The sequence below is a fragment of the Excalfactoria chinensis genome, chromosome Z (genome assembly GCF_039878825.1).
Source record: "Excalfactoria chinensis isolate bCotChi1 chromosome Z, bCotChi1.hap2, whole genome shotgun sequence".
NCBI lineage: Eukaryota > Metazoa > Chordata > Aves > Galliformes > Phasianidae > Excalfactoria > Excalfactoria chinensis.
The window spans coordinates 51,249,442-51,267,730 of NC_092857.1; the positions used below are offsets into that span (position 1 = coordinate 51,249,442).

At 34.5% G+C, this 18,289-nt stretch overlaps 1 protein-coding gene across 1 annotated transcript in view; it reads left to right on the forward strand.

Moving 5' to 3' along the window:
• The window catches only part of SLC27A6 (solute carrier family 27 member 6), a 35,983-nt gene that overhangs the window by 13,297 nt on the left and 4,397 nt on the right, over positions 1-18,289 (forward strand). Inside the window, exons 5-7 of the mRNA XM_072359784.1 lie at positions 11,415-11,609; positions 16,652-16,742; positions 17,914-18,112. Coding sequence (XP_072215885.1) covers positions 11,415-11,609; positions 16,652-16,742; positions 17,914-18,112 — 485 coding nt within the window. The remainder of the gene's footprint in view (positions 1-11,414; positions 11,610-16,651; positions 16,743-17,913; positions 18,113-18,289) is intronic.

Below are 18,289 nucleotides of genomic sequence, written 5' to 3' on the forward strand. Positions count from 1 at the left end.
TAAATCCTAACCTGAAAATACATCTTTTCCCTTGGTACTCAGGAGCGTGATGTTCTTTCTGCAGGTTATTGAGCGCAGTGTGTGCTGAACCTATTGTAAATATCACACAGAGCTGACTCCAGTTAATTGAATTAACTCTTGGTCTAACTATTTTATTGTATCTTCCTATATCTACTCCTCGATGTTAGAGAGGGACTATGATTTAGGCTAAGTTAAGTGCAGAAGATGCTGGCATTAATTCAAGATTTATTATAGAATAATACAGACAGAATGGATAAAGAAAATAACTTGTTTCATAACAAACTCGTGTGAGTCAAAATGAATATGAAACAAATATTCAGAGTTCAGTATTAACTAAAATTCATCTTCCTAATGATGGAAATCACTATTCTATTCATTTATGAGCTGCAGGTTGTCCTGTTTTGTTTCAGTAATAAATGCTGAATTTTTCAATGTAGATGGTCTTCTCTGGTGAGGCATTACAATAAATGCTTTTGAATAGTAAATTATGACCACAAACAGCTTTTTTGAATAATAAATAAAGCAAGCAACTTCTAGGAAGGACCTATACTAGGCATATGGAATGGTGTCCTCTTTTAAATTAAAAAGATGTTTAGGAGAATGCAAAAAGCGTAGTGAAAAAGTACAGAAATTGAATATAATGCTGCTGTTACCTGTTTGAACATTTTTCTTCTGCATTTGTAAATAATTATAATATCATTTCAAATTTGTAATCAGAGGTTATTGGTGGTCACTGATTCAGTGTGGTGGCCAATGGCTCAGTGTCTGGATGGAGATCAGGGACAAGTGGTGTTGCATAGGGGTTGGTGCTGGGACTGATCCTTTTTAGTATCTTCATCAGTGATGTAGACAGTGGGATTGAGGGCACCTTCAGCCAGTTTGCTGATTATACCAAGCTGTGGTAAAGACCAATTTTATCCTGCTTGGGAACTTAAAGCAAGAATGATAGATTAATGTACTTCATTTATAAAACAAAGTCTTCTTTAAAAACCTTTCCAAACCAATGTTAGAGTTTTTACATTTTGCAAATAAAGATAGTTATGCTGTCAGTAAATAAGCTTTATATTTGTTAATTTATCTAAGGACTGACACACCTAAAGTCTTTAGCCTGTGTGGCTAATGACTTTGTTTGCTAACTGGATTAAGAGAAACCCAATGGTCCTTCTTTAGAAAAATTGAATTATTAAATGAATGAGTTTGAAAATTAGTTAGATTGTACTTGAAAAAAGGTAGTAACTATTTGTCATGTTTAAACTGGAAAGGAAACATGTTCACATAAGTAAGTGTAAGGATTCTATGTTTGCCATGTAATCCATTGTTATTTTTCAATTTGGAGAAATACGTTGCCAAGCTGTTATTTCTCTTCAAGTTTCATCAACGTAAAAGCAGCATATATGCTGGCATCATGAAAAAGGTCTGGCTAATATAAATGCTAAAGTTCTGTCAATTGTTCTCAAGGTTCAAATACTCATAACAACCTTCTAATAAGCATCTATTAAAACCACAGCAATTCTCTTAAGTGCTTCATTTTTGTCTCTAATATTAAGTATGAAATAAATGTTCGAGTTTGAAATAAATGTCTGCAGTTTGAGTACACTGCTCTCTGATGCTTCGTATGTCAAAGGTTTTGGACATAACTTTTGACAAGTCTTTGTGGTAGCACCTAGATTCTTAGGTTAGCTGTCCTTGTGAGGTCTCTCTTCTCTGATCTATCTGCTTCTCACATCTGCAGTAGCTCCTGAAGACTTGTTGCAGTAGATTTTTTCTGAAACCTGTTCGGCATCCAGTTTGTTTTAGTAACCTGTTGTCCTCAAAGACTATTTGTTAGAAAAGAAAGTCCTTTTTCTCTAAGTAAAAGCACAACAACCTTGCATTATGTTATGCTTACAGCTTTTTCTGGACTCTTAAGTGAGTAATTGTCATGCCTTTTTGCTTCCCAACTATTTTGCTATTCTGTTTGGTCATACAGAAACTGTAACAGGAAGTATAATAGAAAGTGTAGATTTATCTGATATATTAACATGACTTCTCCTGTGAAAGAAGATATTCAGCACATTAGCAATTTTGTCCTGCTGTTTGATATTGCTTAACATCTCTAGTTACAGTGCTCTAACAAATAAGAAAATCTGACTTAGTATAGCTCCCTATTTCATCTTTAAGCAAAGGTCTTAGAAGGACTTTTCTATTAATCTGTGGATATTTTTTTTTCCTCAAGAGTGGGAGAGGGTCAACAGAAAAAATCTCTTTCCAATTTAGAGTAATGATTTACTTAAATAAAATAGTGAGAACTGAAACTTTTGGAGAGATAGGAATGGTAACACAGCATTTCTTTCATGCTTGAAGTAGTTTACCAGTGTAAATTAGAAGTCAGTCTTCTTGATTATTTCATCCTCTTTTTAGTGTCTTAAGCTGTTGTACTTTGTCCTGAATTATTTCATTTATAGTTCTTGAATGAAATTAGTAAGCTCTGAGTTAGAACCTAGAGTTCACTTCTACTTGTATTCAATCTGTTTCACAGTTCAATAAATTACTGTTCATAAGAATTTTTAAGATCTGTCCTGTTTTATTTCCATGCGTTACTGAGTCAGCGTTATCCTTTGGCATCAGTAGCATTACCTTAGGATTACCTCTAATGTGTAAGATTGTGTATATGAGCTTTCAGACTTAATTTTGTTAAGCTGAAGCAAGCCAATCTCTACTACCAGTTTGACCAAGGTTTTCTTTGGATAGGATTAAGTGCTGAATTGACTTTAGAAAAGATGCTTAAGGATTTATTTTATTTAAATTCTGCTACATTAGAACAATAGTACTTTAAGAGGGGAAGACAAGGAAGCTGATGCTTCTGGGTTCAGCAAACAGTAGTCAATTAGTTCCCTGCTATTACTCAAGTGTTGTGAGGAGGGGTGTAAGAACAGTGCTTATGTTGGTTGGATAACACTGTCTTACACACACACACACACACAAACTTCTTTGAAGGCAGCAATTTTGACTGATATCAGATAGAAGAGGAAAAATAAGTCAGAAGGCAATTCCCTACAACACAAAATTTACTTCGTTTTATTCCCTAATAGAATTACAATTTTGTTCAGCTTATGTTCAGTACTAGAAATTGTTCTTATTCTTGTCGTTAACTTGTGGAATGGAAGTCTGTAAAGCTTCTTGTAGGATTTCAGCATAAACATTTTAGTAAATATCCCAAACCAGTAATATATCACAGTTACAGACAGCCATATCTCTGCCTTCTATCTGAATATTCTGAGTACTCTATCTGTGTCACTTCAGTTTTACTATACCGGGGGGTCAATACCATTGCATTTTTTTATTTTTCTAGTAACCTGTCTATTTTTAAAAATCCTTGAGCACTTACACATGTCATAAGCAGACAGCATTCTTAATCCAAGTTGTTACTTATTTACTAGTATTAACAGTGCTTGAAAGAAGAACTGAGCCAATATTTGTACAAGTTAATAAAGCTTAATATAGCTAGAGAAAGTGGAATGTTCAGATGAAGAAGCTTAGAGACAGACAGGATTTGGAGGCTTTTATTTTTTGCCTCAAGTTTATATCAATTGATCTAATAAAACATAAACTGTATAACGTAACAAACTTTAAGCTTTAAACTGTCATGGCTACAACAGCATTATTTTAAAATGGGGTTTAAAAACAGTCTATAATTCTGACCTTTTTGGCTACTGCCTTTTGCTGTTTAAATGTACTGGCCTACTTCTCTTGGAACCTGCCCACAGGATGACTGTATATCTGGTTTTTGGTAATCATCAGTAAGTGTAAAGATTTTCTGCTTTTCTCCCTGAAAGCCTTCTGTTTTGTGCCTGTAGTTTTGTTTGCTTAGGAAGCACTGGCACCCAAGCACTGAAGTCTAGTTGAGATACCAGCTAGTGGTTCTAATATGGTGACTCCAGACTAATGGAGTCTTTAAGAGGTCCAGTATGTTGGTGAATTCCTTTCTTTACAGCTTGTTTCCTCAGACATTCATCTTTTAAGTCCAACTATTGATGTCATTCAGAAAATGTTAGAATCATTTAAGTTGGGAAAGACCTTCAAGTTCAACCTGAATTACTCAGTCCCACTGCTAAACCATGTCCCTTTTTTCTGCATTCACATGTCTCTTAGATATCCCAAGGGGTGGAGGCTCCACACAGTCACTGGTCAGCCTTTTCCAATGCTTGACAACTGTCTCCATGAAGAAAATTCTTACTGATACCCAATTTAAACCTTCTTCGGTGCCATTTCTTTACATCCCTTCACTTGTTACCTGAGAAAAGAGACTATCATCCACCTCATTTAAACTTTCAGGTAACTGTAAAGAATAGTGAGGTCTCCTTGAAGCCCACTCTTCAGTCTAAACAACCCCAGTTCCTTCAGCATTCCTCATTGGTCTTGTTTTCTATTCCTTTCACCAGCTTTGTTGCTCTTCCTTGAAGATGTGACAGAAACTCAGTGTCCTAGTATCCAGGGCTCCAAAGCCAAATATAGTATTCAAACTGCAGTCTCATCAGTACAAGGGGACAGTCACTTTCTTAGTCCTGCTGACCATGCTGTTTCTGATGTCCTGATACCAAAGGCTAGAAATCACATTCACAATTTTACAAGGGGAAGCTCCATATTTACAGAATATTTCAGAGATTCTGTGCATGTTTTAATTCTCTGAATTGACTTTTGGAAAGTTTTATGTAGTTTGCTTTGACACATGGAATCCTGGGGCTATCACAAAACATACAATGATCTACTTTGTATTACTGGGTGAAATACAGACAAAAGTAACTTTTCTTCTTGGTTAGATATTCTCCGAGGAAATAAAAGTATAGCTAAAAGAAATGTTCCCTTTAGAAGAGCTAAAGAAATAAAACTCCTGTTACAGCTTAAACCTAATAGATCATGGTGGCCAGCCTTTTGGCTTGCCCATTGACTGAAGAGGAATGTATACAAGCAACAAAACTTTTTAAAAGTATGTTTTTATTAGAACATCAAAGAGGGCAACAAATCCATAAAGCTAGTGGGATATTTGACCTTGTTTTTGTTTAAATAATATGTTGGTGTCTGGATTGCTGAGAACTCTTAGTGAGTTCTCAAGGTGCTTGTCAGAGATTCTTGATCTAATTGTACTCTCTATGTGTTTCTTCCTAGAAAATAATTGTACACAAATGTATGTACTGCCAAAAAGTGATGACGTGAATAAGGTGTGAAGCAAGGGAAACGTTTCTCTGATAAGATAGGTCTTAGTAAAAGAAAAGTCTAGTGAGGAAATATGATCAAACTGTGTGTGAGCTGGATATCTGGTGGCAACTGCATGCATTCCATTTGAAAAGTTGCAGGTGATGTGTATATGGTGACTGAAAATGGAGTTGCAAAAATACCAAAAATTGATGAGTTTTTATGCAGTTTTGAAACTGATTCTCAAATTGCCCCACATGATTGGAACAGCAGAAAAAATTATAAAATACATATCACTACACTAATTAAAAACATATTGTGAATTATTTTCTACTTTTGAGAGCTTTTTGAGAAAAGTACAGAATTTGTCAGCACTATAGTAGTATTCTGGATATTTCTTCCACAGTGAACATGTAAATTTATTAAATTATTTTACAAAATAACATAAGCTGAAGCTTACTAGGTAAATAAGAGAAACTGTATATCTGTTTAATAACAAGGAATGTATCATGTCTTCACAAGCACTAGGTACTTTGAATGGCATTTAATCAACTAATTACATAGCGTTATGGGGCTAGGTAGGATGGATTTCAAGGAGTGACCCAGTGCACACCTTTGCTGGGAGATAAACTCTGCAACCTCTAACAAGCTGCAGCTAGTCAGATAGATTCAGTGCCACAGCTGGTACGCAGTAACTGCATGCATAATCTGCTGCAGCAGTGGTGCCCTGACAGCCCAGAAAGCTGACTGTATCCTGGGCTGCATCAAAAGAAATGTGGCCAGTAGATTGAGGGAGGTGAGCCTGCCCCTCTGCTTTGAACTGTCCTATGAAGTCAGACTGAGAGAGCTTGAGCTGTTTATCCTGAAGGAGAAAAGGCTTCAGGGAGACCTGGGAGTGGTCTTTCAGTACCTAGAGGGGAGCTATAAGAAAGAAGGGGATGGACTCTTAATCAGGGTCTGTTACAATAATATAAGAAATGTTTTCAAACTAAAATAAGGAAGATTTAGATTGAATATAAAAGGGAAAAGATTTATATGATAAGGGTATTGAAACATTGAAATGGGTTGCCCAGGAGAAATGGTGGATTGCGCTGTCCCTGGAGACATTCAAGGTCAGGCTGGATGGGGCACTGACCTGTAGGTGTCCCTGTCCCCAAAATATTGCTAATAAACACATAATAATGCTACAAGTTTACAATAAGTTGGGGCTGCATTGCTAACTGTGCAGGGCCACATGCAGCCCATGGGCCACAGGTTGGACATTCCTTTATTTGAATATCAAGATATTAATTAATGAAAGTGTGAGATTGAGCTAAACTAAATAGCAAACAACTAATTCCTGAACTGAATGGTACCTAGAATTCCTTCTGGTACTTCTGTTCAAAAGGTATCAAGTTTTCTTTATTTTATAGATCTGGTTAAGTATGCTACTTAAAAATCCCATTGCAGTTTATAATGAGGTAGTACGGAGTGAATGTAAGCATATATCGCGAAGAATTTAGTACATATGTAAGTATAATGGCAGTAGAATAACTCATTTGATTGTTTCTTTTTGACAGGGCTGATGGTTCAACAGATAACCAGTGAATGTACATTCTGTAAGTTCCGTGTTGTCAGTCTGTATTATATTTAACATTTTTTATTTTTTTTTTTTTCCATTTCTCAGGCCCTATACTAGTTATAGTTTCCTCAAGCACATAGTACAGGAAGCATTTTAGGCTGCCTTTGCTCCTCTTCTGTTAGCTCTCCTGCTGCACAAATGGTAAAATAGGACAATAAACCTTTCTTCTTGGATTTTTCTAATGCATTTGCTAGGCATGTTTTTATACAGCTGCAGTCACGAGTACTTTCCACACCCAATTAATAAGCTGTTGATGGCCCTTTAAAAGTCTTTTTTTAATCATCCACTCAGTTATGTAAATAGTCCACATAGTTTACAAAGAACACTTAAGGAGGAAAAGACTGGCAGATGAAGAATCCTTGCTATGTGGTATTTAATGTAACAAGGCAGTTCTTGACTTGTCAATTAATCACTGTACAAATGAAACAAGCAGTCAGAATGGAGTAATAGTGTGTGAAGAAGCTCATTTAAAATGTATGCAACTATTTTGTGTATGATTCAAAGATCTTGACTGAATGCACCAAAGAAAAGTTTGGATGTAAGGTAAGAACAATGCTATCTTGGTAATGCTTCAGAAAAGCGTGAAAATATTTTCACCTTTACTGTTAGAAATAAGTGGGTATGGGCTGTTTCCCAATTACTCTATAATGATAACAAATCACAATGCAAGAAAATAAATCACTTCCAAACCCTTGAGAAAGTGTTCTAACATCATGTTATTCTGAAACTATATTACAAATACTGTCTCTGCAGTCACCCATCAAGAACTATGAATATTCAGAAACACAAAGCAAGTTGATATTATCACAGGACAAGAATTATTGGAACCGATCAGTGACAGCTTGCCAGGGCAAGGCCCTTCCTAAATGAGCTGGGGAAGTTTATCTCTTAGTGAAGGAAGTGTTAACTAGGTATTCCACTTTTGCAGCAGTCACAGAATGTTAGGGATTGGGAAGGGACCTTCAAAGATCATCTAGTCCGTGCTTGAGCAGGAATATGCATGCAATTACTGTGTACCAGCTCTGGCACTGTATCTGGCTGACTAGCTGCAGCTTGTTCAGTGGTTAATGGTTGCAGAATTTATCTCCCTACAAAGATGAGCACTGAGTGACTCCTTGAAATACCTCCTAATCTTACACCTCTGTGTCCTCGAGTGATGTGAAGCTGGTTGATGAAATGCCATTCAAATGTGGTAGAAATTCAAAATACTACTAATTGGTGCCATAGTTTGTTCCTACATGTTTATTTAGATTTTCATTTGCATAGAATGCCCTAATTGTGCGTTGCTTAACTGTGTTTCTAGAATATCTTGGAACTGTCATTCCTTTTCCTTCCTTTTTACTTACTGTATGTTATTTACTGCTTGAGTATTCTGCCATGTGGTGCCCGTGGGATACATGTGCGCCTGCATTATTTATAGTCTGGCCAAAAACTGGACAGTAAATAAATATTTACAAATTTAATCATGAAGTAAGTGTTATAATGGCTGAATCTATTTTCTTTACTGCTCACTTTCAATTGAAAGTCAGTCATATGTAAAGGTAGAAGGTATCGTTCTATGTTAGTTATTTTAAAGAGTAGGTAAAATTATATTAAAAACAGCTCTATAACTTTAAAATGTACCTAAATTAAAATCCATCTCTTCATACAAATCAAACATCTACTTGTAGGTGAATTACATATAGTTTTCAGTCTAGCTGATGAACTGCTGGAGTGTAGGCTAGATTTAATGCTTTTTACCTTCAGAAACTGCTGGGAAACTTGCATCAACAGATAATTATAACTGTGATGGTCTTCCTAAATCATAAGTATTGCAGTTGCAGGAATGCAGTCTAATAGAAAATTTATTTTCCTGTGAATGCTAATTGAATTATCATTCCTTATTTTAAGAAGGACTGCTTTCTACAGTGAGTTTTAGGTGAATTAAGACACTTTCTCCGTGTTTTTGTGAAGTGCTCGGTGTATAAGAGAATACTTCCTGAAATGAAGTAGTCAGTAAATAGTTGCAAGCACAATACAGTGCTGACCAGAACCTGAAGGAATGGCATGGAGCTGTGTCAGGGGAGGGTTAGTTTGTGTGTTAGGGAAAGGTTTTTCACCAGAGCATTTTTGGGCACTGGAACAGGCTCCCAGGGATGCGTCACCAAACTGGCTGCAGTTCCAGAAGCATTCGGACAATACTTGCAAATGTAGAGCAGAATGTTGAATGCTCTTTTGAGGAGGCAGAAGTTGAACTTGATGGTCCTTTTGGGTCTATTCCAACTTGGGAAATTCTGTGATCCTTTTTTGTGTTTCTTCCACTAGAGAAATAACCTTGTGCCATAGTGATAGAAACTGGACAAAATAACATGAGAAGCTCAAGGAAGTGAAGTAGCTGTGCTTTTAAATGATGCTGGTACTTGTCCTTTTGAAAAAATATAAGCATTGTTTTTCATTGTTTTCTCCTTCATCCTATCCTGCTTTTCAGCAAAATGTCAACAATGATTTTATTACTCTGAAATATAAACACAGACTTTAATTCACCTTTTTTATTAATATGGACTTTAGAAAATTAGGATGTTCTCAGACTGATGAATGACCCACTAAATTAGTTAGTATATATAATATATAATGATAATATATATAATAATAATATATATTAAATAATAACAATAGCATATATTTTATATAAACATATTATTATCACATATATATGATATGTAATATACTATATATATATAAAATATATATATAATTGCTCCTTGACAGTATTGATCTTTCAATCTGGAACACACCCAATTACTTCAGATATATGAAAATCTATGCAACTACTTTGTGGTACTGTATCCAAAGAAAAAAAAAAGCAAATTGCTCTAAAAATTACAAACTTAGGTCAGTTTTAGACAATTTATTACAGGTCTTGTTAATTGATGGTTTTGTTATGCTGTGTAATACAATACTTGGTAATGATTTATCAGAAAGTCAGTGAAGTTTGTGCTTATGTAGTTAGAAGTGACTTTTTATCTGCAGTAAGGTAGAAGACAAGAAAGAAGAAATGGAAGAACTGAGTTTATGTTTAAAAACCCAATGAATAGTAACTGGAGGAGGCTTGTGAGTGATGTAGTTTTGGGGTAGTACAGCAGAACAGTGCCTCTGACTGCAATCTGCCAAGAGGTGTCTGCACTTAGTGAAATGTATTAATTCAGTGAAATGTATTAATTCCTTCCTGAACAACTGAAGAAAGACTCTGAAACTGGATGAAGAATTTTCTAAGTTACTGATTTTGAAGGGGAGAGAAAAAAACTTGACTGGTTTTCATGATATAAATGATGAACTTAAAATGTTACCAAGTGTCAGTTTTTGTGACAGAAATGAATTTACTACCTTTGTGAAAACTTCTTGAATTGCAGTTATCAATGAGCTTCTGAGAAAATCTTGTTTATGTATTCAGTAGAAACTTTCCTGTTTTTAACATGCAGAATACACAGTCAGCTGACCACATATCTTCCCAGTAATGTTTTTGTTCTGCTTTTAAGCTAGAATAAAGGTGCTTAAATGGGTTTTCATTCTGAAGATTTACCTAATTTATCCTGGACTAGAGTTGGGAGGAGAGGCTGGAATAGAAAAGAAAATAGGGACATATATGTGTACACACATACATATAGGTATATGGATATATAAAGGAAAGAGAATGTGTGTGTGTATGCATATATATGTATATAGAGAGATTGCATGCATATGCATAAGTATACGTATGCAGAGATACATATAGATGGCATTGGAGTATTGCAGTGATACACTGTTCTGAAGGTATATGGTAACAGAATGGCACCTGTGTTTATTTTGTATTGTCTCATTTGTTTGATTAAAGAGGGAGTCGTGTTTTAAAATAGGTGAAATAGAAAAAAAAAAAAAAACAAACAACACCACATTTTAGGTCTTTTGCTTTCTGTCTCTTCAGCTTAAATCTGATTGCATTTTTAAGGTGTTCAATGCAATAGTATGGTTTGCAAAAGTATTCATAAAATCAGTCTTGCTGAATGCATGCAACAGCGTTTCTTGTAATAAAATGTGAGAGTTGACAACAATAAAGATTCAGTATCACTATTGTCTATATTGATATACTGTATACCAAATGATGTTGAACAAAACCTCGCAAGCCTTAATATTAAAAAAAATATGGAAAATGACTCATATGTAATGTGTGGGAAGAAACAGGTATTACAAGTGTATGGAATCTGATTTTTTCTTTTAATTGGTCTGAAAACACAAGAAAGTTGTTATTAATCTCTGCTGTCTTTAATTACTTGTCAGAAACAATGCCTACCTTTCTGATATTTTCCCAGTTTTTAAATTTTGCTCTGCATGAAAACAGGAGACTACATGTAATTACTTATATAAATTAGTACAGCCATTATGCAGGCAATCACTTACATGTTCAAGAAGACAATAATTTTTGATTATTTTTTCATAATTTTTCTTGTCAGTTTTTTTCATAGCTCGCTAACTTGTAGCTACAGGCTGGTTATGCTAGCTTTCTTTAGATATGTGCATCAATCAGATATAGTTATCAAAATATTCTGGTTTAATGATTATTATTATTATTATTTTTTATTTACAGAAGGATGGAGAGAAAAATCACAAGGTCAGACTAGCAGTTGGAAATGGAGTAAGAAATGATGTATGGAGAGAATTCTTAGACAGATTTGGCGCTGTTAAGATCTGTGAGTTTTATGGCGCTACTGAAGGAAACATTTGTTTCATGAACCACACTGGAAAAATTGGATCTGTTGGACGCACCAATTTCTTTTATAAGGTGACTACTTATATTTTACTTTGTAAAATGGAGTGCTGAAAGTCAGTGTATTTCTCGGTTTGACCGCAGGACATGGGACTTGAGGTATAAGTTAAATATTCTTTGTTATTGCAAGATTAATTGACTGCCTGTAAAATCTTGACTGCCAAAGTGTTGCTGATCATGCTTAGCACCCAACCCTGTTACACTTTCAGCAGTAACACTGAGAGTTTTTTAGAGTCAACAGGAGTCATAAATGTCTTGCCACTCTTAGAGAGTTTTGAGTAGATTTTGAATATCAAGATCAAATCTCTACTACGTTAAAGGACAAAAAAGGAAGTTAGATTTGTTTTAGTACTTATGAACTTAGCATCTGTGACGTAAACTTGCAAATGTTCCGCTCTGAGTTAGTGATCTACTGATGATGTTTAAAGCTGTTTTCAAAGAGTATATTTGTATTATATAATACTCTGTAGATTTTTGGCATAAATGGGCATTGGTAGTAATGAAGTAACACACAAATAACCTTAAGGACATTTTATACCTAGATGTAATTATATGTAACTCAACTGTACATCATGAAATCTGATTCCTTATTCTGAAATTTCAAAGCAAATATATTCCATATGTAAGCATTGTTGTATAAATATGGCAGACAATAATTATCAGTTACAGTGACATAAGAATTCTATGCCTGCTTGCCTACTATGTCTTCTGTATTTGTTTAGTTTGTTCTAGGTTACTTAACATAGAACATTTTTTTTGTTCAGTACTTAGGCATAATCTGTCTTTTGTATTTTTGTAACTTTGGCAAAGTTATATCTCTTGAGGACATGTTATTTGTCATACACTGTCTCCTCCTTGAAGTATACAAGTAAATGAGAATTATGAAAAGGGTCAGCTTACAGAATGAGTGTTCAGACACATACCTTAATGTATTTCACCAAGAAATCCTTGGGTTTCACCCTTTGGATCCTTTTAAAACTATTTTTGAAATGATTACAGAGGTCAGTAAATAACCTGGGTTTCAAACTTCAGGTATTAACATGAAGTATTACTTAGTATAGCTTTCTAGCAGGGAGACTAGATATTTAATATTATATTGCTATTTATGCAAATTTGTACTGAAGTAACTAGGACTACACACATCACTTAGAATTTGCAAAAGTAACTAGTAGCCCTGTGTATACAAATCCTCGTATTTAAGTGAGAATTGTGCTTCTGAAGAAAGCTGAAAGAAAAATGTTGAGTCCAATCTATTTTCACAGAGAAGTAATAACACTTTTTGGAAAACTATCTGTGTGAGGTGGCTACACATGAAAACAAATGTGTTTGTTTACAGCTTACATGTTCCAGGGTCCACAACTTCAGTAGGTTTCAGCATAGAGAATATTAGATTTGAAATGATCTATTTATTGACTTTATTTTCTGTACCTTTAATCAATTAGTGTGTGGGTTTTTTTTTCTTTTTTTCTTTTTTTTTTTTCATTAATAAAATTTGCTTTTTGATTTCCAAGAGGAAGGCTAGTATTTTGGTTTTCTCTTTTTGTGCACATAAATAAATGAAGTCATAACTAAATACTTGATTCCATCAGATACCTTTACATTATTTGTATATTGCTCCAAGTTAAAAGTGGTATAGTCTGTAGAAACATTTGCTGAGATAATTAGGGACTGTATGCTTACTTACTCAGTATGTATGTGGAAAGACAGTAGGAGATTTTAAGAATTAGAAAAGGCCATTCATGTCATTTGGCTTGACTTTAAATCAGTGTATATTCTGTCTTTTTCAATATTCTCTTTTCCCTAAAATTAAGTCCACACTAAGTCTTCAGTTATTTCTGTAGTTTCTGTTGTGTGTCACTAAAGCACATTGTTTGTCACAGGCTCAGCTATTAGCTGTTCCTGTTCTTCACAGGGATCTGAGGAGTACTGGCAGCCAGTTCTTCCACCAATGTATATTAATTTGGCTTTCTGTATCTGTAGAGTTTGAGAAGATTTAAAGTTGTCACTGAAAACCAGATTCAGTGTGGAGACAAACCTCACCTTGGTTATGTGGACATGGCATGTTTATCTAGACTGTTGCGTAACTTATAAGATCCCTATTACATTGTAACAGATGAGCCAAGATTATCTTCCAAATTGAAGAGTTCTCAAGGGCTTCTCCGAAGGCAGCAGGCATTGTTTCGTAACCAGTGTGCTTTGATCTAGAGCATTTATAGTTGCATAATGTACCCAATCCTTAAAGAATTTCTGGCAGCAGAACAAAATGGCACATTACCTTATTTATTTATGTATTTATTTAAATTACATTACTTAGTTGAGTCAAATGATCCATTTTCTAATACAGTAACTGCTGGGACTTTGCTCTTGTTTCCTGTGCAGTCCTTTTGGAACAGCTTCTTTATTCTTCTTTGTGGCACTCACTAGTCTGTGGGAGTAGCTGTTTCACCCATATGCTGAAGCAGAGCAGTGTGACATGAGTAAAATTTCATGTGTAGTGCAGTTGGAGAAAAGCCAAGCAGAGGTAGGGAGAGAGACACAATTGTGAAAACAGCATAAGATATACTTCTTAATTTTCATGTTTAAATACTTAAGTTTGTTTGTTTGTTTCTATGTGTTTTTTATTACTCTGCAATCGAGTATTGTGACGCAAACTCACTCTATGCTGTAATGACGTAAGTTAGTGTTGACTTATTTCAGGCTTTTGTTGTTTTTACATATGTCTTACAGGCTGCAGATTATTAGACAACACATTCTGAAGTGTAGCTGTTACGTTTGTTTGTCTGTTTTCTAAATTTGAATGATACTTGCTGAATATCTACTGGCATGTAAAGGAGACCAGCTTTATTTCTGGTTCCCTGACTTTTGAGCAATCTGAAGTTGGAAAAGGAGATTGTTTCCTACTGGAAAGCAGAGAATAGCTCAAGGAAGACGCATCCATCTGGTTACTAAATTATCTTGTTTCTGCAACAACATTCTGCATTTGAAATCTTATTTTGACATGGGATGATATGAAGAGATATCCTTAAGCAAGTATTCTGGGAATATCAAATACAACTATTTACCTGTGAATAGAAAGAAATTTAAAAAAGGGAAAAGAAATTTGTGGGATTATGTGATAGCATTAAAGGAAGAAACGTACACTTACAAATGATGTAATTGCCCAGTCAGGATGAATTAAATACAGTATAAATGTCCATCCATACATATATCAAATGTGTAGCTGGAATAATGACAGGTAGGTTCCAGGTATAATATTATTAATAGAGAAACACTAAATAGACATGACATAGACATGTACCCAGTGGCAACATGGCAGTTTCTAAAGGTGAAATGCAGACAAAGGATACAGCTGTAAAAGACAAACTGAGCACTCCAAATGAGGAAAGTAAGTCTTCTGTCAGTACCTGCCAAATGGTGGTGATGGGAAGTCGTATGGATAGCTATTGGGAAAACACACTTATTTTAGGAAAACACACTTGTTTTCCTAAATAATTTTGAAGACACAAATTAATGTATAGAAACAGGTGAATGGCATAGCAATTGCCAGATATCCAAGAAGCCATTATGAGGTGCTAAATCAAAGCAATGCCGCTGTTTCCACTTGTTTATTTTCACACTTTACATGAGGGATTACTGGAAAGTGTTACTGTGGTGTATAAATAAATCCCTAAATACAGATATTCATAATGCAAATACAGACTCAGTGAACAGAATAGTAGAAAACTTTGGCTAGCATTTTAGATGATTGAAATTTTGAAACCATCTTGAATTTTTTTACTGAGAAGATAGTGTATAGATGATTACACTAGTAATAAATTACTAGTGTGTCAATTTACACTTGATATACATCTCTATGTCACTAATGTTTCTGATGTTATTGTAAGTTTTTCTTTCATTAAAAGTTTTAAAGAATTATGACATATATATTTGTAGAAATTGGTTATGGTAAGAAGCTATACTCTCAGCATCTATCAAATATGTATGCACATCTGCATCTTGCTCTCAAATATATTTTGTGTGACAGCAGAGAATATGCAATGGAGGGAATGGAACTGACGAAATCACAAAGCTTGGAGTAAAAACTAAAAATAATTCATGACAACCCTGCAAGATTATTCCAATTTTATTTATAAATGTGTTTTAAATATTTCAGCTATTTTATGATTCTAAATTTCTTACTCAAAATTGTTTGGATGATAATCATCTGTAAGTCGAGACACGCTTAAGTCATATTTACTGGAAAAGAGCAGTTGATAACAAATCTGAAATTGTTTCAACAGTTAAAACATCTTATGATGTAAAACAGCAATGCTGAATTAGTATTATGATTTTTTCCATATAGCTGTGCAGCTGTATGTCAGAAGAGATTGCTTTTAGTTTAAAACCAAAGTCCTGTTTAATCATGTCTTAACATCCTGGAAAACTATATTCACAGGCAAAAGTTTGTTGTGTGTTCCTGGAAGTTTGTTGACCACTGGATGGGAAACCAAGAAACTCTTGCTTCTGCTTTCATTTCGTATCAAGTATAGCTTGGGATGAGTTTTTGATATGTTCCTTTTTTTCGTTGACTACAGATTGAAAATTTAGGGTTTTCAAAACTGTTTTTAAACTTTTAAAAAGTTTTTTAAAAACACTTTTTAAGCATTCCTGTTGCCAGTCTGTTTTTTTTTTTTTTCATTTACTTTTATTTTAGACACCAGAATACCCCAAGAAGTCTTTTTGTATCAGCTTAAGATGTCTGTAAGAAAATTTCATGTATGATTCTACTACTCTGATCCATGTAGTCTGTACTACTGATACATGGGACCCACAACTCATTTGCAAGAAAATGAACAAAATAAGTAATTTTGAAAGCTACTCGACCACAAAAATGTTCATGTGTTACATATCTCCAGGAAACCGTGTAAGTTTACAGGCAGAATATTTTCAGTTTCAGGTGACATTGTGTTCAACTTTGAGATGAGAAAGATTAAAAAGTTTTCTTGCTTATATCTGCTGCCACCAGATGTCACTGTGTAGATGAAAAACTGATGACCTTTTTTTCCCCCCCTTTTCAGCTTTTTTTTCCATTTGATTTAATCAAGTATGATTTCCAGAAAGATGAACCAATTAGAAATAAGCATGGTTGGTGTGAGAAAGTTAAGAAAGGTAAGTATGTGTTATAATAGGACACAGTTGTAATACACATACTTCCAGGATTTTTTTTAAGAGATCTTACCATTGAGATACTGTGCCATACCAACATAAACTGTTGATCTTCATTCTAACAAAAGCAATACAAATTTTGATGTAAGACAGACTGTTATTAAGCACTGCAGTGCTGACACCAAAAGAACTTAGGTGAGACCCTTGGGTAAATTCACGGAAGGGCAGTGTGCAAAAATGACAGTGTGAAATAGTATCTAAATATGAAGGAAATGTGATCTATCTTTTTTTTTTTTTTTTTTTTTTTTTTTTTTTTTTTTAAGAAATTAACATATTGAGGTGATTGCTTGGGGGATCTATGAGAAAGGCTGGTGGATTAGATGAAGTGCTTTTTGGAGAGAAATTAAGTGCTTTTGATTAAGTGCTCCTTTCTGTGGTTTATCAAATACTTTGCTGGGTTATAACTGTCTTCAAAATGCTTATCAGATATCTAGTATCTCTTGATTATACCTATTTTCAAAGTGTGGCATGCATAACAAGATATCCTAACCTCATATCTCCTTGATTTTTGAGGAAGTTATATTTAAACTCCTGTATTTTACTCAAAAATGAAAGCAATGATGTTTATCACATTACTGAAAATTCTTCAGAATTTTTCTCAGAACTTCTGAAGTTCTGAAATTAAAGATTTACTGCCTTGGTCAAACAGCTGCTCTTTTATATACACTGGCTTTTTAACTGAACAGGAAGATGCTAAAGTTGAAACTCATCACAAGAAATCCAGCGCAGTGAAGGAAGAGGGACATACCAGGTGCTCTGTGCACTTTGAGAAGATAAAAAAAATGTACTAGTGAGCACAAAATTGATGGATGAGAACTGTTTAGTCAATAAGACGGGACATATAACAGAAATTTGAACCAACGATACTGCTCTGTTTGTTGATGGTCACTTTGTGTGTAGAGGTGGCTACATGAATTACAAAGCAGTGGTAACAGGTTTTATTGTTTTATTATTAAGCTTTTATAATTTGGGCTTAAATACTGAACCCGGCTAAACTTGGCTCCTGATTTTGTTAAGTCCTACACAGCAAATTAAAACCAATGCAAAGTACAGGATTTGTATTTTAAGTATTTAAGTATTTTAAGTTCACATTTGTTTCCACTTCTACGTGTAGGTGAGGCTGGTCTTCTCATTTCCCAAGTGAATGCGAAGAATCCCTTCTTTGGCTACGCTGGCAATAAGAGACACACAGAAAAGAAATTACTCAGCGAGGTATTTAAGAAGGGTGATCTTTATTTTAATACTGGAGACCTAATGGTTCAAGACCATGAGAATTTCCTGTATTTTTGGGACAGGATTGGAGATACCTTCAGGTATAATCAATATTTCTTTTTACATCTCTTCATTAATAAACAGACATATAGGTTAGAATAGTAGTGATCTATTTGGTTTCAGCTTGAAACGATCAGTTTATAAGTACATTGATGCAGTTTGTACTGATCTTGAAAAAGATGATAGGGGCTTAATTTTGCAAAACATGAGCCTGCAGA